A 21,923-nucleotide genomic window follows, 5' to 3' on the forward strand; every position below is an offset into this window, starting at 1 on the left:
AGTGGCAGAGCGCTTGCCTAGCACGCAAGAGGCACTAGGTTCAATCCTCAGCACCACATAAATGTAAAATAAAGATATTGTGTCCACCTAAAACTTAAAAAATAAATATTTTTTAAAAATGAATGGGTCGATGAAAGAGCATGAAGAGCCAGAGTTGCCACCAAAGAGCTCTATTACAAATGCCCTTTCTTATTAAAAAAACAGAGCCTTGTTTTGCCTATTTTCATAGAATTTTAACAGATGTCTACCAATCCTATCAAGAATTTGAAGGTGATTACAGTGACAGGACAGCTTACTAGCATCTCAGAAAAAATGCTACAATGTTTAGTGAAAAACACAATGTGTAATGATAAAACCATATAGTTACCAACATGGCTAGGAAGAAGCCAGCTCACAGGAGTCATAACTTTGGCAAACATCTTTTCTGGTGCTAAATTCTCCTGCAAAACCTCTGTAGGCTGAAAAGGGAGGGTTTCCCATCCTCAAAGCAAATGAATTCCCCAGATTTACCCTCTGGATGCATTAAGCACTCAAGGCACAAAACAATTACAAAGAGAATGCTGCAAGGAATTAGCCAGGCAGAATAAAGCAGAGCTCAAAAGACTCGCTAGGTGGAGCTTATGACTGTGACCCCATAGCGGGTCACAGAAAGTGCACTGGAAGAAACTGCTTATCTACATTTTCACCCCTCATAGAGGTACACATAATATTTGGCATTTACATAGCACTTTATATGTCTACATTATTTTATAATCACAATTCTGGAATCACTCCATCACAATAATCAAGTGTGACCGATTTAAATTTATTTTTCTTGTAATCATTCAGATTATAGGAGATTGGAGAAAGGAAGGATGAAGAGAGAAACAGACTCTTCTATTGCCTTAAAACTTTGTCCAAAGATGATGGAATTTCTGGATTTGGGGGTCTTAAAAAAATCTAAAGTATCCAATGGCTTCAGATGATGAAGAAACTAAAGCTTAGAAAGGTTATAAGCAATCTGCCCAAGGTCACCAAATGAATTAGTGGAAAAGTCAGGAAAAGAACCCAAGCCATGGGTCTCCCAACTCAGCCTTTCAATAGTATCATACTGTTGTAAAGAAAAAAAGAAATTAGGCTGTTTGTTTCAGCATAATCTTGGCTTTTAAAGTGCTCCACACAATCTCTCCACACATCCACTTAAATAAAAATAAATAAGTGAATTACAACAACAAACCCAGAGCTGCTCCTGCCAATCTGAAGGAAAATGTGGATCAATAAAACAAGCCAGGCAATGCACAAGAAATGAGGAGTTGGGGGCTGGGGATATAGCTCAGTTGGTAGAGTACTTGTCTTGCATGCACAAAATCCTGGATTCAATCCCCCAGCACACCCAAAAAAAGAAAAAAGAAAAAGAAACGAGCAATTATTGTTTAGAGGTACAGAGTTTAGTTTTAGAAGATGAAAAAGAGTTATGCAGATGAATGGTAGTGACGGCTACACAGTATTATGAATGTGTTTAGTACTAGTGAACTTAAAAATTATTAAAATGGTAAATCTTATGCATATTTTACTAGAAGAAAAAAATTAAAAAGAAAAGGTTATTGGCATTGGTTATGTTACGACCAGAGTAATATTTTAAAAGCATCAAGCAGACAGCTGAAAGGAAAAGAGAGTGGGTGAGGGCAGCACATGAGGAAGCAGGGAGTATATCCAGGAAGCTGCAGGATACATCCAAGAGGAGATGAAGTGCACTATTCAGAAACATTAGTGGGGCAGATGTCAGAAACAGGCTTGGGATATATTGTAAAGCTTGCATTAGAAGCTCATGAACATATATTCTAAAGCAATAAATTTTTTTAGCTGCATTCATAATATACTGTTCACATTTTGGCCAAGGTCTACATTTTGTAATTAATTAATGAAATAAAATAGAAATGATCAGGGCTGGGGTTGTGACTCGGTGGTAGCATGCTCACCTAGCACACATGAGGCACTGGGTTCAATCCTCAGCACCATATAAAAATAAATAAAGATTGTGTGTCCACCTACAACTAAAAAATTAATTTTTTAAAAAAATAGAAATGATCAGAATGTACCATATATAAAAAGATATTATTTCATAAAACTTTTTTTTCAGGTATCTATATACTTATGATATATTGGGTCTAAATCTAAAATATATATATATATGGGGGTAGTAGGGATTGTACCACAGAATACATCCCAAGTCCTTTTTTATTTTGAAACAGGCTCTCACTACGTTGGTGAGGGTCTCACTAAATTGCCAAAGCTGGTCTCAAACTTGCAATTCTCCCAACTGAGTTTCCCAAATTGCTGGGATTATAGGCATGTGCCACCATGCCCAGCTATAAAATGTATCTTGAACTCTGAGTCACAGACAAAAATGTTTCAGAAACACTGCCCTAAATATTAATATTAATAAAAGTGGTAGTCGAAACCTAAGAGTACCTAAAATTTGTGTCAAAGTCCTACATTAGGTTCAAGTGAAACAAGCTACAACAAGTTTAATTACATATCTAATAAAAATCTTATCAATCTGCCAAACAAATACATTATTTGCCCTTAAAAGAAGGGAAAGAGAGAGAACAATGCAAGCAATATTCAGGTATCACTGGAATGCCAGGCAAAAATTATGTTATTTCCATCAACTATGAAGATACACAGATTACTGAAGGAATACATGCCAATTTCTTTTTTTTTTTTAATATCTTTACTTATTTTTATGTGATGCTAAGGATCGAACCCAGTGCCTCACACGTGCTAGGCAAGCACTCTACTGCTGAGCCACAATCCAGCCCATACATGCCTATTTTTTAAATCACCAAACCATTTTAACCATTCAACTACTCCTAATGTTAGGAATTAAATACCACCAAAAAACATTCATAATGGCCAATCCCTTCAGAATCTTCAGGAAAATACCTCCCTCAAATGGGAAAATATGGACTAATTCTCCTTGAAGAATTCAGAGATTATATATTACAGCTCTGAAAGATTCTTTCAAAAATCCTCCTTCTTGTGCTGGGGATGTGGCTCAAGCGGTAGGGCGCTCGCCTGGCATGCGTGCGGCCCGGGTTCGATCCTCAGCACCACATATAAACAAAGATGTTGTGTCCGTCGAAAACTAAAAAATAAATATTAAAAATTCTCTCTTTAAAAAAAATCCTCCTTCTTTAAGCAACAACTTTTTAAAATAAATATAATAAAATAAAACATTACCAATCTATGAAGTCCATTTAGTTCAATTTCTGAACAGCAATATTCTTAGCATTTTATGTGGGCAATACCACTTGGACAATCATCCCTGGTCCCTGACCACTTACCAACCAAACACGCCCCCAATACTTTTCCAAATACTTTCTACAGACATGGTACCTTTCCCATTGAGAACCACTGAAAAATTAATTGATAATCTCCTTAGATCAACTGAAGGCCATATAATGAACTCAGGGCAGAGATGTAAGGCAGCCATCAATGCCTTCATGCATTCCCAAGGTATCCATTCAAATAATGCAGTCTGAAGCAGTATGATTTGCCATCGTCTGAGCAGTCGGCATTTCCTGTGTGTTATTTTCAAAATGGTATGCGGCAAACACAGATATTTAAGGGGAAAAATGGCTAACATATGGATTCTACAAGCATACTAAATTAAAAGTGAATCTAGGGCCTGGGGTCATAGCTCAGTGGTAGAGTGCTTGCCTAGCATGTGAGAGGCACTGGGTTCAATACTCAGCAGAGCATATAAATAAATAAAGGTCCATCAATAACTAAAAAAAAATTTTTTTTAAAAGTGAATCTACCTTTACCCCAAGTATCATGAAGGAAAGATGGGAAAGAGATGGGACAGAGATAATTACAGAAGAAGTATCTCATTACCTGAGCAAAGTCTACACATGCATTTCCATGTGTATGTACACATATTCAGAGCACAGATTTAAGGTGAAAAGTCACCAAGTATTATGTGACAAGTTATATCAGATTAAGAAAAATAAAGATAGGGCTGGGGTTGTAGCTCAGTGGTGGAGCGCTTGCCTCTCAGGTGTGAGGAACTGGGTTCGATCCTCAGCACTACATAAAAATAAACAAAATTATATTAAAAATAAATAAATAAATATATCCCTCACTATCTGTGACCAGAAATAGCGCCAAATGCCTATTTAATTCTTGCAACAAGTTTATTTTTCCTCCAGTTATACAGAATACAGAGGTTTAGAGAAGTTAATAACTATTGAGCCAGGGTTCAAGTCCACATAATCACAGGCACCTTGTTAAGAGCTATTGTTCCAAGACACACATAAGACGACTAGCAGCCAGTATGCAGTGGCCCAGGCTGGTGATCCCAGCCACCTGAGAGACAGAGGCAGAAGGATTCAGTCTGCAGCCAGGCTCAGGAACTTAGCAAGTCCCTGTCTCAAAATAAAAAGTATATAGGGCTGGGGATGTATATAAGTACTAGAGTGTCCCTGGGTTCAATCTCTAGTGCTTGGGGTAGAGGCAAAGAACATTGAAGGAAATTATTTTTAAACAGGAAAGAACTTGTCTTTTATTACCTTTTATTATTATCCCCAGTGGATTCCTGAAATCTTAAATAGTATTGAACCCTATATACCCTAAGTTTTTTCCCTTACATATATACCTATGTTAAAATTTAATGTATAAATTAGGCATAGTAAGAGATTAACAATAACATTAAAACAGAACAATTATAATAATAAAAGATAAAAGCTCAGATGTACAGTATTCATTACCTTACTTACTGAGCAACTAAATACTGATGCAAAGAGCAGAATTTTCCAAATCTACAAATACCTGGTCTGTATGCACAAAGAAAAGTAATCAAATAAACTATTTCCTATAAAAATAAATATTGGGCTGGTGTTGTGGCTCAGTGGTAGAGCACTTGCCTTGCACACACTTGCCTCACACGAATGAGACACTGGCTTTGATCCTCAGCACCCCATAAAAAAAATAAGCAAAATAAAGTTACTGTGTCCATTAACCAAAAATATTAAAAATAATAATAGTAATAAAATAAATAAATAAATACACAGACTAGGGATATAGCTCAGTGGTAGAGCACTCACCAGGCGTATGTGAAGACCTGGGCTGGATCCCCAGCACTGCAAAAAACATAATAATAATAATAATAATAATAATAATAATGACTTAATTAATTAATTGAAAATGAAGTTGACATAAAAACCTTTTAGAAGGGGTCTGAAGTATATGGAATGTTTTCCAAGGAAAAAATAACTGAATAAAAGTTAAATCCTATCTTTTCAAGAAAAGTTCTACTTTGTAAAAACTGGTGAGAAAATGGAATAAAAATGATAAGAGTGTTATGTCTGATAAGCAATAAGAAACTAATATGCAAATAAGAGGGGCAAAGAAGACACATAATAGGAAGACAATTATTTCCTGGCTTAATTGTCACACCCTGTTTTTTCAGTCCAATAACTGGTTTATAACGTTTCATGGAATAATCACCACACAGTCAATATCTGTCCCTCACTTCACTTAAAAGGTGAACAGGACAGCAACATACTCCCCAGTGGCATGTGGGTGTGCATTTGTCCACTTATGCCCTGCACCGCTGACCCAGAGCTCTACAAGCACGCGTACTGGTTCTACTTCTGCGCAGGTGTTGAGAGTGCCACAGTACCACCCATATCATCAGTCAACCCAGCCAATGCGGTAAGGAGCCCACATGAGACTCTCATCTTCCCACCATAGCTGTTGGTCTGCCAGCAAAACACTGACAAACAAAGCATTTTTTTTCTGATTATGCTTATACATAAATATATAGAAATTATTCCTCAGGCTTCAAGCTCAAGGTGATCATATTTGCTGAACAGCTGCGAAAAGAGACTCTTTAGTGAGAAAAAAAATTTTTTAAAGCATCATGTAATCGTCGCACCCCACTTTTTTTGCACAAGAATTTGGCATAAAATCTGTGATGATCATGCTGTGAGATACAATGGCAGAAAACTCAGAAGGAAATTAAATTTGATAACAAATTTAATGAAATTTGTGAATAACTTGAAAGGAAGTTAAAAGGCAGAAAATATCTGTTTGGGGTGCTGGAAATCTAACACTGGAGTGGGGTTGCATAATTCCATTAATTTACTAAAAACCAGTGATACAGGGGCCGAGGTTGTGGCTCAGTGGTAGAGCGCTTGTCTAGCATGCATGAGGCACTGGGTTCAATCCCCAGCACTACATAAAAATAAAAACAAATAAAATAAAGGTATTATGTCCATATAACTAAAAAGAAAAAAATTTTAAAAAAACATGATATGTATACTTCGAACAAGTGAATTTTGTACTATGTAAGTTGTATCTCAATAAAGTTGAGTTTTTAAGTGTCATTTATTCCCCAAAGCAAGAAAGAAAATTTGCATTAAGATTTCTCTGACTAAATCATAAAAGGGAAGTAGCCAAGAAGAAAAATACAGTAATTCATTCAAAAGACAGGAAAAAACAATGAGAAATTTCATAGATTAAAAAGTATTAATGTGTCCATTTTAGCCCCAGAAAGGAAAGCAATGTGTCTCTATACAACTTGCTCTGACCACAATGAAAGTTCACCATTTTAATAGTAGGGGGAAAATTTGGAAACCCTAACTATAGAATAAGGAGAAGGAACATTTCAACTTAATATCATATCATCCAGGAGAGAACTTAACTATTCTGAGTCTACAATTAGTACCTATGGACTGAAGGACACTGAAATGGTACCTCCAATGAGAGAAAATTTTCAGGAGAAAATTTAACAGAAGAAAATCAAATTTACAATTGTTTTTAAAAAACTGTGTGCTAATTTCTTTACAAACATGATGACAATAGTCAATACCCTCAGCCAGTTGCAATAGACAAATGGGGAATTTAGGGGTATTTTGGAGAAGATTAATTTGCATTGGTTCAGGGACTTTTGCAGAAGTTTCCCAAAACACCAGTACTTTATTTACTCCATTTGCAGATACAAAAACAGATCAAGTAAAACTACACCCATAAACAACCCCAATTCACATTTGTGTTAATCTATGAAAATATTAACCTGTTCTGACCTCCTGTGCACCAATTTTAGCAAACCCTGGGTCAAGAGTCTCAACTTCCCAAAACAGCACAGGTGTCTCTAATTTCAGACCTGCTAGTCTTCTCCCTGCCTTTGGCTAAATAAGTAGCAAGCCCAGAAGATGAAAGCAAAAACAACAACAACCAAAAGAACTCTTTAACTCATGCAGATATTTTCTTCTCCATAAAACAATGTTTTACAGAGACAATGACATGAAACAAGATATAATTCCATTTCCTCTAAATAGCTCAATAAAGGTCAAAACAGTTCAAAAGACTGATTTTCATAATAATATCTACTTTGACCTGAAAATTTGTGTTATCTATTGATGAACTTCAAATATTTCAATAAAAAACATATGGAAAGTTTACAGTACCATGCCTAATCCTTAATTGGCATTCAGTGAATGCTAATTTCTTTCTTTCCTTTCCATTAACTCATATATATTTTTTCCTTTAGTTGTCAATATACCTTTATTTTCTTTATATGGAGTGCCAAGAATCGAACCCAGTGCCTCACACATGCTAGGCAAGCACTCTACCACTGAGCCACAACCCCAGCCCCTCCTTTCCATTAATTTTTTTAGTAATTCCATGAAATAGTTTCTGATTATTATCACCCCAATAAAAAAAGCAGAACAGGGGCTGGGGTTGTGGCTCAGAGGTAGAGCGCTTGCCTAACAAAGTGTGAGGCACTGGGTTCGATCCTCAGCACCACATAAAAATAAAATAAAGATATGGTGTCCACCTACAACTAAAAAAATAAATGTTAAAAAAAAAAAAAAAAGCAGGGACTGGGGTTGTGGCACAGCAGTAGAATGCTTGTCTCACACGTGCAAGACCCTGGGTTCTATCCTCAGCACCACATAAAAAAAATAAATAAGTGAAATAAGGTATTGTGTCCAACTACAACTAAATATTTAAAAAAAAAAAAAAAAAAGCAGAACGGTAAGATGATGATTTCCTGACTGACCACCCAGATCATTTTCATAAGCATTTTCAAATCAGATTCATTTGCAGAAGTTAAACTTTAATACTCTTTCTTTCTCCCTTCTTAGGCAGCAGTTTCAATTCCAAGATCATGCTGGTTTTGCTAGAAGTGGCTCAACTATTTTTCTCTGTAACAATATATCAAAGGTTCCTATTTATGAGTGAGAGAAAGCCAGTCTCAAAAATTTATGCTATTCTCAGTGTACTTACAACAAAAAAAGTCCAAAGACTGATGAACCCAAGAACCCCATGTGTAAGTTAGCAGAATTCCTGGCTGGGGAACTGTGAAGTTGTTTCAGCTGTCAAGTTCACCCTGAGTGATCAAAGTCTTCCACATCAATGAGTAAGGGGATCTCAACATACTTAAGGTAACAGAAAGTGACAGAAAACAAGAACTACATGAACTAGTACTAGCTCTTTCTTTGACAAGATATGTTCAGATAGAAAACAGGTTCGTAGGATTGTGTGAAGCTGCCATCTACATCTCTTTTTGCGGGCATCTGACAGAAGATAAAATATATGCACCAAAATCATATGTGTTATATTTTTGTTCGGGTCTCAGAGATTAAGATAGGAAAACAAGCATGCTGTATCAAATCAAACTCTAGCAGTTACAGATGAACAGATCCTGTCATCATTGACAAAATTTAATGTTGCCACTGAGGACCTGGCTATTGTCAAGCCCTTTGTTGCACTTAGTTTACCATTCACGCACGCTACTGAATTTTAACGTGACCAGAATAAGCTAGCCTGTCACTCACTACCCATTAACTCAAATTGGTTTTACGAAATGGCTCCAATACAAGAACTTCTGCCCTTAAGGTTTAAATCAGAGGTTGGTGTATGTGTATGCGTTAGCAGTTCAATTCCATAACCATGAAACTTCGATTGGTTTTTTCTCAGGATTCAATACATTCTAACAAGATATTAGATACAGTCCATAACATTACATAAACCATGGTGACAGATTATCATTGGACCATGGTAAATGAGACTGCAAAAGATAATGTTTCCCTATACAATACTCAAATCTGATCTACTGCGGGTTAGTATAACTGAAAATACTGAGAAAACATATTAGAAAGGGAGGCAGGCAAGGAGCTAGGATTGTGGTTCAGTGGTAGAGCGCTTGCCTAGCATATGTGAGGGACTGGGTTCGATCCTCAGCACTGCATAAAAAATAAATAAATAAATAAAATAAAGGTATTGTGTCCATCTACAACTTGAAAAAAAAATTAAAAAGAAAGAAAAGAAAAAGAAAGGGAAGCAGGGAAGAGTAAATAAGCCTGGGACCTACCTTGCTCACAATCCTCACAGACAGATGAAATACAATTCCACGCCAACCATACTTTTCAATCACTAAAAAAATAAAATAAAAAATAAAAAGTTCATGCAATATAAGCAGTTCTTCCAATTCATGTAATATAATCAGTTCCTCCAATTCCAAAAGGATGTTGGGTTTCAAAGGTTAAAGGCTTTTTTCTTATTTCCTTTCTATCATCTATATACCCAACAGTAGTTGAACTCTGTCTCTGGCAAAAAGTCCACACAACAGGCAATACTAATTGACCTCTTACTATATGTTTATATACTATTCTTACTGCATAAATTAGCCGGGCATGGTGGCACACACCAGTAATTAATCCAAGCATCTCAGGAGGTTAAAGCAGGAGTATCAAAAGTTCAGGCCAACCACAGCAACTTGGAGAGAACCTGTCGCAAAATAAAAAGTAAAAAGGTGCTGGGGTTGTAGCTTAGTGGTCCCCTTTTGGTACCAATCTCTGGTACCAAAAACAAATAAAAACAAAAACACTTGTAAATCTAAGTGCTTAAATTTATTAATTAAATCCGTACAACCCAGTGAGATAGGTATTCTTATTAACTCCTTTCACATCTAAATGACAACTGACTTTTATTGGTGCTAAAAAAAAAATGCCTTTTAAATAAATATACGCCATCTTAACCTTACAGTTCTGATATCTCAGTGGTTTATATCTATAAGTGTTCCACATGCATCCACTCCTGTGCACTGAGTCCCTGCCCAGGCACTAAAGAGGATTCGGTATCTGCCCATTAGAAGGTAAGAAGTCAGCTGGGCAGATAAGGCTAAATGACAAGAAATGGTTCAAGAAATGGAATGCCCTGTTACAGCCTCTTTGTGCTATTAAAACAAACCCAAAGAGACATCCAGTGGTATATCCACATGTAAAGTCCTTTTTTCGAAGTCATAATCAGATCCCACCCAAGTCACTAGAATTTGTTCTGGCCACTGGTCTCCCCTCCACCTCCCCACTAGCACATCACACTTCCTTCTAGGACACAGAATCCTTGATAGTGCTACTGTTTCTCCGACTGCCTGGAATGTTCTTCCTCCCTTTTCCCTGGTGGGTAACATTAACTAATCCTGGCATACAACAGGCAAACAGTAAAATATAGTTATTATTGTAAATAATTTTGACTATTTTTTCATACCCAACCAAAACATTTTTTTAAAAACCTTCTCCACTTCTCCAGAGTTAATCTACTTGCTTTTCCTCCATGGTCCACTCCATTTCTCTATAACAGCAGGTAAAACAGTTTATTGTCCCCACATTTTTTTTTTTCTTCTCTTGCTTGTCTGAATAGGAATCATCATTTAAACAACTCCGTATCCCCCAAGACCTAGCAGTGCCTGGCATATAATAGGTGCCTATCATGTATTTGTTGATTGAAGATCCAAATAACCCAAATTTACAAAATAAATAACAGAATTGTTTTTCCTTTAGTACATTTAAGTTTGTAAAAAACCTATAATGTACTTCTATATTTTTGTACTTCTATATTTTTATAAATACATCCGCTATATAATTATATCGATCCATGTACAAAAAGTTAAAATAGTTGATAAAACCATCGACTAGTTTTGTTGTTGTTGTTGTTTTAAATATTTTTTATTTGTCGATGAATCTTTATTTTATGTGGTGCTGAGAACTGAACTCAGTGCCTCACAAACACTTGGCAAGCACTCTTCCACTGAGCCACAACCCCAGTCCAACTGACTAGTTTTTGCTTAAAATCAAAACTCATCTTCATCCATGACAACTGAGATATAAACTGAGGATAAATTCATTTAAGAGATAAATCAGATACTGTGCCTTTCTCACTAAAATAGGGCCACAGCTTTGTATGCAGAATATCAACAGGTATTTACATTGGCTTTAGTCACAGATACTGGAGGTTACAAATTTAGAAGTTCAATAACAAATTCAAAGTTTATTTTCAGAAACTTTCCATATGGTAGGAATTTAAAAAGTAAAATAGCAGTCTTTTCCCCAGCAGAAAGCAGAGGGTAGCAGAGTGCCAAAAGAGTAAATCTCTCCCTGCTCTGCTCCGGGCATTGCTTAAAGCAGAGTAAGAAAAGCATAGGGCCAGCAATAGCCTCACTGAAAGTCAGCCACTCAGGGTAAGAGTCATTTTGAATGTCTATGCTACTCAAGGCTTAGGTATTAATTTTATATATGCTCATGTTCATTTAGAATCCAATTTGTGGCTTGGAACTTAAAAAATGTTCTAACGTGCTAGTCTGTCCACATATTAATCAAGTCTGCCAGGTTTGAACATGCCAAGCTTAAAATACTCTCCAGATCTTGTGCAAAGGTATGAGCTCAATCTGTTATTCTCAGGAAAAGAAACTCAGGGGAGAAGACTAAAGCAACAGTTTTTCACTGGAAGCTATAACGGAAAAAGTCAGCTCCTAAATAGTGATGTTACTTCTAAAAAATATGTGAACAAAAATAAGACACAAACTAATGACAGATTTCTTACATTAATCTCAAGATGAGATCCTAAATTTTAGTTCAAAGTTGTCAGGGAATGTATTTTGAAACTGACTTCTACATGAGACCATCTTATATAAAGGCTATTTTAGTCATCCACTGACTAAGCCCCTTTAGAATTCAAGTCTAACTCACTTTATATTGAAATGAATTCTATTTTTATATGAACAGTTAATGTAAGCAAAGTTCTTTTAATCTTTTATCAGCTTAAGTAAATGACAATAAAACCTGGAATAACTAAACTTTTACAACTAGAACCACAGAAACTTCATTTTCATCTAGGGAACCAGATTATTAAGAGTTCAGTCATTTAGTTGGGTACACACCTATAATCCCAGCTACGCAGGAGGCAGAGGCAGGAGCATCACAAGTTTGAGGCCAGCCTGAGCAACTTAATGAGAACCTCTTTTAAAGTTAAAAAAAAAAAAAAAAAACAAGGGCTGGAGATACAGCTCAGTGTATCTCCTGGGTTCAACACCCAGTACTGGAGTAGTGTGAGGTAGCATGGCATGGACTAGCTAGTTATGTGATTAACAGAAAAATTGGGACAAGGGGAAATAAATGGAAGCAATACCATAGATACTATGAAGAAAAGGAGGAAGACCTTTGTAGCCTGCTGTCAACCCAACAGCAGCATTCAACCTAATGTGCTCAGTAGGTACACAATATTTTACAAAATAAAAAACGAAAATCTCAAACCTTATACTCAAAAGAATGATTTAAAATTCTACAAAAGCTCCAGATTTGCCTTTCATCTTCCAGCCTCCCATAACAAGCCAAGGAAGGCACTCATTTCACTGTGTATAAACACTCAGACACAGATTAGTCAGCCCTCCATATCCACAATTCCACAACTACAGTTTCAACCACTGATCAAAAATATTCTAGCTACGGGGCTGGGGATGTGGCTCAGCAGTAGAGCGCTCACCTTGAACTTGTGCGGCCCTGGATTCTATCCTCAGCACCACATACAAATAAATAAATAAAATAAAGGTATTGTGTCCAACTACTACTAAAAAATAAAAAATAATATTCTAGCCAGGTACAGTAGCACACTCCTGTAATCTGAGCTACTTGGAGTTAAAGCAGGAGGATCTCAAGTTCAAGGGCAGCCTCAGCCATTTAGTGAGACCCTGCCTCAAAATAAAAGGAAATAAATAAAAAGATCTGGTGATGTAGCTCAGCAGGATTCAATCCCCAGAAGGCAAAAGAAAAAAAAAAATTCTAAAAGGGCTTAGCATGCACCAGGTTTAGGATTCAAAACCCAAGATCCTAAAAATATATATTTAAGTTAATAATTTTTTAAAAATCATGTCTGTACTAATGTACAGGCTTTCTTCTTATTATTCCCTAAATGACACAGTATTAGATGCATTTACATTGCTTCTGGTATTGTGAGAAATCTAGAGATGACAAGATATACAGGAGGAAGTGTGTGGAACCAGATTATTAAGAGGTGTGAGATATCCAGAATTGGCAAATACTGTGCCATTTTACATAAAGGTCTGGAGCAACCGCAGATTTTGGTACTGACGGGGACACTAATCCCTCAGATACTGATACTGAGGGATGGCTGTTAATGCCACACATACAGATACAGCTCCTGCTTTAAGAAACTTCAAAGGGAGTCAGGCCCAATGGCACACATATGTAACCCCAGCAACTCAGGAGGCTGAGGCAGAAGGATGGCAAGTTTGAGGTCATAGGGAACCCTCGTGTCTCAAAATAAAAATTAAAAAGGAAATAGAACAATAGTAAAACCCCTTTGAGTTTAATCCTTAGTACTGCCCCCCCAAAAAATAAAGAAACTACAAAGTAAAACCCACTCACAATTCAGGTGTTTGAACATCTATTATTTCATGTAATTTTCCTAACCTGTTAAGTGGTTATATGTTAAGTGGTTATATGTAAAGTTATATTAAAGTGGTTATATGTGAAAAGAAAACCACAGCAAACAGCAAAACCTCTACTACAATTGCAATCACAAGGGAAGGAGCAATTTGTCAACTGGTATTCTAAGAAAGAGGGGAATTCTGTATACCTTAACAGACTTAAACACCTTTGTATTTGGTCTTATAAATACAGAGTCCTGTTTTTGCTTTTATTTTTGTTTTATACTAGGGATTGAACCCAGAGGCAATTTACCACTAACCCTTCTTATTTTTTATTTGAAGACAGGATCTCACTAAGTTGCCGAGGGTTCTGCTAAGTATGTGAGGCTATCTTTGAATTTGCAGTCCTCCTACCTCAGCCTCCCAAGTCACTGGGACTACAGGCATGCACCACCATGCCCCAGCAAGTTCTGTTTTTTAAGCAGAATAAAATAAGCATTTTAATTTTCCTTTATTTTCCCCATGATAAAGTATTTTAGTTTTAAAACAGGTAATACATAACTTTTTTTCAAAAAAATCAGACAGTACCATAAAGTATATACTGAAAAGTATGTCTCTTTCCTTCCTAGTTACCCACTGTGCCTTCCCAGAAACAACTTTCGAGTTTCTTGTAATTTAACTTTCTTGCTATCATCAATTTCCTATGCTGACAAGCCTGGCTGCAGGAGAGGGAACAGAATGACTTGACTGGTTGCTGCCTGACAGCAGTGGAGTCTGAGAGCTGCAGAACAGGCTTCCTTCAGTGTGCCACATTCATGTCCTCACCCTCTTTAGCCCCTTGTAACATGTCTTCTACTGTCTATCTCTAAGAATCTGCCTATCCTAAATACTTCATGTAAGTGAAATGGTACCATATTTATCCTTTTGTGTCTGGCTTATTTCACTCAAATATTACAAGGTTCATGCGTGTTGTAGCATGTATCACAGCTTCATTCTTTTTCAAGGCTGAATAATATTCTATCACATATATACCCATTTTGTTTATCCATTCGTTTGTCTCATGGATATCTGGGGTGCTTCCATCTCTTGGTTACTGTGAGTAACAACATGTGAACACTGTGAACACCTGTAGAAGTTATCAGTCTCTGCTTTCAATTATTTTGGGTTTATATACCTTCCTGTAAAATTGCAGGATCATATGGTAATTCTGTAATTCCGTTTTAACTTTTTGAAGAACCATAAAACTGTTTTCCACAGCAGTTGCACCATTTCACATTTCCATTGGCAATGTACAATTTCTTCTCCTTATCAACACTTTGCTTTCCTCTTAATAAACTATGTGAAACTTAAAATAAAATAAATTTTTTAGAAAAAATAAAAAGTAAGTCAGAATAAAGGGAATCAGAAGTGTTGGGGACAAAGAAGCTATCATTTTAAATAAGATGATCAGGGTACAACTCATTGAGAAAGTGATACTGATACAGAGTGACCAGAGATGAGAGATTTACCATGTAGGTATCTGGGAGAAAACCATTCTAGACAGGAGTAACAGCCAATACAAAAGTCATAAGGCAGAAGCAGAACTGTTATTTTCAAGGAACAGCAAAGAAAGCTAGAAAGGCTGCAGCAGAGTGAGTAAGGAGGATGTACTTGCTGAGGTCAAAGAGGTTAACAGAAGACTAAGAAACATAAGACTTTTAGTCAAGTAGAATGGGAGCCTCTAATGTGGATTTTTGAACAGAGAGGGACTTGATCTGACTTAGATATAAAAGGAGTGACTGAAGCTGCCATGTTGAGAATAAAGAAAAGGGTAGAAGGTAGGAGATTGGTTAGGAAGTGCTATAATGGCCCAGGCAAGAGAAGACAGTGGATTAGACAGAGTGGTAGCAACAGAGACAGTGAGAAGTGGTTAATCTGGGAATAGTTTGAAAGAAGGTGCAGTTTTTCTTCCTGACAGATAGGATATAGGGTACAGAGAAAGATAAACAATCCAATTTGGGGGGGGGGGGTTGTTTGTTTGTTTGTTAGTTAATTACCAGAGATTGAACTCAGGGGTGCTTAACTCCTGATCCACATCCCCAGCCCTTTTTTTATATTTTATTAGAGACAGGGTCTCACTGAGTTGCTTAGGGCCTCGCTAAGTTGCTAAGGCTGGCTTTGAACACATACCAGAGCAACTCAAAAGAGCAAAGACACTTTCCAATAAGATAGTGAAAGCTACTGATAGCACAAAAAAAAAAAAAAAGAAGAAGAAGAAGAAAAAAATGAACACTGTAGTCTCCTCAGAGTCTCACTTTCTGAGGTTTCAGTTACCTGCTATCACTCACAGTCTGAAAATATTAAGTGGAGAAAACTCCAGAAATAAGTCATAAATTTTAAATTATATGTTGTTCTGAGTAATGTGATAAAATCCCAAGCCATCCTGCTCTGTTCTTCCTGGAACATGAATCATCCCAGGATATCCACTTATACACTACCTGCCCGTTACTCATTTCCGTCATCAGATCACCTACCAGTGGTATCACAATGCTTGTATTCAAGTAACCCAACAATGTTCATAATTTTATTATATTATTCTAATTGTTCTATTTTTTATTAGTTATATTATTAGTTAATCTCTTACTGTGCCTAACTTGCAAATCAAATTTATTATAGTATGCACAGGAAAAAATAGTGCATATAAGGTTCAGTAACTAGCTACAATTTCAGGCAACTACTAGAAGTCTTGACACGTATTCCTTACTGATAAAGGGGACTACTGTTACTGACTTTATTTACTTTTGGTTTCATGTATGTTGAGTTGGATCCAATGGGCTTTCCAACTTTCCCAACAGGTATACAGAAATAAGGTCAAGTCAATGATATATTTTTTTAACACTTAAATCTTATGTTTAGTTTTTTTGCAGTATTGAGGATAGACCCCATGCTGGATACATGCTGGGCAGGCACTCTACCACTGAGCTATGCTACCAGGCCCACTTTACTAGCTTTTAAAAAATGATAAACCATAGATTTAAACTGGCCATATTATAGCTTATAACAAATTAGTTTCAGTAACTATGATATATAACAAAAGAAATACTCATCACATAATTTGATACTGATTAATTCCAAATGATTGATCCTATCCATTAAAGCTGGAAGCTCAAGACTTAAAAACACTCCGTGTACAGTGGTACACACCTGTGATCCCAGCTACTCAGGAGACTAATACAGAAAGTCCCCAAGTTCCAGGCCAGCCAAAAATTAAAAGGGCTGGGGAGCCAGGCACAGTGGTATATGCCTGTAATCTTAACAACTTAAGAAGCTGAGACTGTAATCTTAGCAACTTAAGAAGCTGAGACAGGAGGGTCACAAATTCAAGGCCAGCCTCAGCAAATTAGCAAATTAGAACTTATCTCAAAATAAAAATAAAAAATAAAAAGGGATGGGGTTGTGGTTCAGTGGTAAAACACCTTAGGGTTCAAATCCCAGTATCAAAAACAGAAGGAAAAAAGGGTCAGGATATGGCTCAATGGTAACAGCACCCCTGGATTCAATCCCCAGTACCATTAGAAAAAGAAAAAAAAAGACTTAAATCCAATCCATTCCCCATAGTCATAAGGCAGGTGGTAAAATCTCAGTAATGAGGAAGAATAATACAACCAAATAAGCTCCTGGCATCTGATACCAACATTATATTCTACTAGATAGTAACTGGAGCGTTCTAGTGATCCTCACAATGATCAACTTTGGTCTGACATACTCGTCTGTTCTAAACATGAATTTTTCTCTCCTCTGTTCCCTGGAATGTCACCCAAGAAGAGAATGATCAAGAGCCTGAGAACAAACAGAGTTAGGTCTAGGAAGAGGAACAATACAAAGAGGAAACCACACAAGAGTACCACTATTACTACATTCCAGGTCAAGACCACTGGAGAAATAACAAAATCTCAATGTTGGAAAAGGATTATCATGTGTCAACAAATATTTTCCAAGTGGCCATCTGCTAGATGCTAGGGGTACACAATTAATATGACAAAATTCCTAGTGGAGGCACTGTGTGCTAAGTAAGGTAACAGAGGAATTAACTAAGAGTTACCGAAGCAGAGAAGAGGGAATAAAAGTGGATTTTCAAAATAAACTGTCAGGACTTGAGATCACCACAACCACTGTCTCCTATCAATCTTATGAGCAGAAGACTCGTGTATTAACTCAAGATAAGGAGAAAGCAAAGCTTCAGTGGTCTCTTAGAATCAGGCATGGTAATGCATGCCTGTACTTCCAGGACTCAGGAAGCTGAGGCAGAAGGATCACAAGTTCAAAGCCAGCCTCAGCAACTTAGCGAATCCCTGTCTCAATAAAAAATAAAAAGGGCTGGGGATGTAGCTCAATGGTGAAGTTCCTGAGTTCAATTCTCCATATCCAAAAAAAAAAAAAAATAGAACCAGAGTCTTGTTCTCCTTTTAAAAAAAAAAAAAGTTAAAGGTGATTATGATCATTTCTGTCCCCTTTCATTTCTTCACACAGAAAAACAACAAACAAACAAACAAAAAACCTAGAATCACACAATGAAGCACTGTTCTAACCCTAACAATTCACTCAGGGCTAATCTGTAAATTTTGTAAAATAATACTTAATCCTTAAAAATATCTGCTGAAAGAAAATAGTACCTTTACTTCCCTTCTTAAAGGAAATTTCATTTATAGTCTAGACTTTTACAAATCTAGGTTATAACTTTAACTTCCAGAATAAAACGAACCATAACCACCACCAATGCCATGTGACTTTTCCTCTGGTCCAAGTTCTAAACTCTCTACCTCCCCAGACTTAGGAGTTGCTTTTCTTTGCCCCTGCCCTTGCTAATTGTGATTCTCAAGAATTCACCTACAAAGAACTACAGGAATTTTACCCAATTAATCCACGAACCATTTCATTGTAATTTTTCAGACAAACCTTAAAGGTCTATCACAAATAGTGCCAAAAGTATCATTTGTCTTTATACATATCTAAAGGGAAAAACTTACCTTTGGCTCACAAATTTTTACTTATTGGTACCCTCTCTCCACCCAATAAAAATATACTTAACAAACAACATATTCTAGCAAACTGCTGCTATTTAAGCAATTACAACAGACTATATGCTTTCAAATAGTGAGTCAAGCCTTGGGAGTAACTTAGCACATGGAAATTCACCAGCTGGCAATGTATACTTAGATTTGAGGAGACAAATGGAATTTTTGTATCAAGTTTTTCCAAAAGTTAACTAGATTTTAAATTGATTATGTTTTCCAAAGTATTTATGGATGAAGTGGTATAATGTCTGGGATTTGTTTTAAAATAGTGAAGAGGAAGAGAGGGGATTTGTTTTAAAATAGTGAAGAGGAAGAGAGGAATAAAGTTAAATGAGATTAGCTATGTATTGAAAATTGCTGAAGTTGGATGATATGTCCTGGGTAGTGGTTCATTACATTATTCTCTTTATTTTTATGTGTGTTTAATTCTTCCATAGTTAAGATTTAAAATTAATTTTACCAATGATCTGGTAAACTTGTAACAGACAAATAAAGTGATTCTTGGGACTGATGAACTTCATAATCTACCAAAATAAAAGTTGTTTTTTAAGATATACCTCAATTCTAATAACTATTCCTTAATGAACAAATATTTTTGAGCACAACTGCCATGTGCCAGGTGCCAACCTGGGCACTAAGGAATCAAATAGGCATTATGTTATCATGAATGAAGCAAGCACATGGCATCACAGAATAAGGGGAGAATGAATCCAACCATGATCAATCAGGAAAGGCTTCCCAGAGGAGCTATTATCAAAGTTAAATTCTAAAAAATTCAACCCCCAAAACAAACCATTTTTTTGTGACCTACACTGACCTTTATCACTTTACAGATTATCAGATCAGCAAGTAAAGTCTGTTCCTTTATGAACTACAGTATCCATTTTTCTTTATAGCAGTAATTAACAAACTATCATTCATTAAACAAATATTTAAATACCTATTACCATGTGCCAGTATATGCTACACAAAAAGAATAAAACATGGTATGTATCTCATGGGGCTTATAATATAAAAGCACAGGAAGACAAGAACAAATAAGCAAATCATCAAGCAGACAACTGATTACAAATGTCTCCAAGTTATAAAGGAAAAAAAGAAGGAATTTTGTGGGCAGAAAGTGCCTACTTTTTAGGAAAGTTGAAAAAACTGAAGACCAGAGTGAGAGCAAACTTAAAGAAAAAGAGAAGTATGCCACATGAGGTGGTGAGATTAGGAAAGACACTGCATGCATGTGCCTTGTAGGTCATGTGGAGGATCTGAATGCTATTCTAAGAGCAAAGGAAAAACCACTGGAGGTGAGGACTTCAAGCAGAGAAATTATGTGATTTTTGTTTATGCTTTTAACATCACTGCTACTATTCTGTAGAGAATGTATTGAAAAAGAGTAATTTTTGCCAAAAAGCATTTTAGATAAGTAAAATAGAAATAACAGTAAAAATCATCTCTGCATTCCATTACCAACCTAAAATCTTATAAATATCCAGATTTGGCCCTGGCTTCCTCTACATTTTTTGTTTTTTTGTTTTGGTTTTTGTTGGAGGGGGGGGTGTTTGTTTTGTTTTGTTTTTAAATGCTAAAACCAATGGGTCATGACCTCTGAGAAGGTCTCTGGGAAACTGAAACAAGCCCACATGCCTGGGGATTAGCATTCTTCTCATTCTTCAATTGCCAAAGTCAGATTAATGTTCATTTGTTCATCTCCTAGACATGACTGAGAGGAAGGGAGAAGGGAACGTTGAGTGTCTTAGGAGACAATAACTTTACAGAACATCTGATAAGGAATGCAATTGCATAACCTTTCTTGCTACTGCCAACTATGTTCCAGGTGGAACTATGAAAGCAATTCTAATTTTCCTGTCCAAATTTCCCAGATCTCAGAAAGCTGCCTAAAGCAACTTATTTAATGCTGTATTTTTTTTAATTTCCTCATTCCAAAATATGAACAAAAATCATTTCTAATAGCACTTGCAAATGAAAAGGAAAGGAAAATAAATTCCATTGTCAATCTCTGGAACATGTGGCTAAACCATCTTAATAAAAAGACTAAGCATAAATTAGTTATGCTCAAAGAGATTTTACCCAAATTATTTCAAAACAGCATGCGAAGAAAGACAATATACCAGTCCACTTTCTCTTGATATAACAAAATATCTGAAGCTGGATAAGAAAAGAGGCTTATTTAGCTCACAGTTTGGAGGCAAAAGTCTTAAAACTGGGGTCTGGGATTATGACTCAGTGGTAGAGCACTTGCCTAGCATGTGTGGGGCACCAGGTTGGATTCTTAGCACTGTATATAAATAAAATAAAGGTCCATCAACCATATATATATATATATATATATATATATAATTTTTTTAAAAATTTTTATTTATTTATTTTTTTTAAGACTTTAAGATTGGGAAGCCTATCTGTTCCACCTCTGATGAGGGCCCCCAGCTTCATCACAACATAGAAAAATGGGAAGGGCAACAGCCACATGCAGAAGAGGTCTTACTTTGTAGCAGCCCACTCTTCCATGAGCTAACTAGGGTACCATGAGAACTACATTAACCCTTTGGAAGGGCAGTGCCCCAATGGCCTGATCACCCTTCATGAGAACCTATCTCTTAAAGGTTCCACCACCTCTCCACATTGCCACATTGGGAACCAAGACTTTAGCACATGAACCCCTGGGGGACAAACAACATTCAAACCATAGCAGGAGACGAAAACCAACACCCGTTGAATTATGTTTCACTTAATATTGACAGCATCTCTACAAAGTAAGTACCTCCCCCACTGTCTTGATGAAGACCTGAAAGCCCAAAAGAATTTACCTATTTCAAGGTCACTACTAAGTGGCTTCCAAAGCTCATACTCTTCCCATTAAACAAATGTTTAAACAAAGATCTAAATTGCAGAGATTCTGTGTAGAACCAAACTCCCCACTTAGTTGGACAAATTAGAAAATACTTTTTCCTCAAATATAGTCAGACTGTTTGCAAATCAGGTGCCACATTTGCTAAGAACAACATGAACACATCTCAGAAGCGAGAAATCTGCTGTAGGATTTATTTATTTCCTCCATCGATCAGCAGCACAGCAAATAAACAGAAAGGTATCTTTAAAGCAAATCGCCCCAATAGATGAGCCCAACAACACTTGACCAAACC

At 36.4% G+C, this 21,923-nt stretch overlaps 1 protein-coding gene across 1 annotated transcript in view; it reads right to left on the bottom strand.

Annotated features, from left to right (window-relative positions):
- Mrtfa (myocardin related transcription factor A) overlaps nt 1–21,923 on the bottom strand; it is a 177,859-nt gene that overhangs the window by 127,210 nt on the left and 28,726 nt on the right. The window contains exons 3-4 of the mRNA XM_046429264.2: nt 9,701–9,780; nt 9,365–9,426 (exon numbers count right to left, since the gene is read on the bottom strand). Coding sequence (XP_046285220.1) covers nt 9,365–9,426; nt 9,701–9,719 — 81 coding nt within the window. The 5' untranslated portion in view covers nt 9,720–9,780. The remainder of the gene's footprint in view (nt 1–9,364; nt 9,427–9,700; nt 9,781–21,923) is intronic.

The sequence above is a fragment of the Marmota monax genome, unplaced genomic scaffold (genome assembly GCF_021218885.2).
Source record: "Marmota monax isolate L192 unplaced genomic scaffold, Marmota_monax_Labrador192_F-V1.1 WCK01_AAM20220418_F8-fsc00051, whole genome shotgun sequence".
In the NCBI taxonomy this organism is placed as follows: Eukaryota; Metazoa; Chordata; class Mammalia; order Rodentia; family Sciuridae; genus Marmota; species Marmota monax.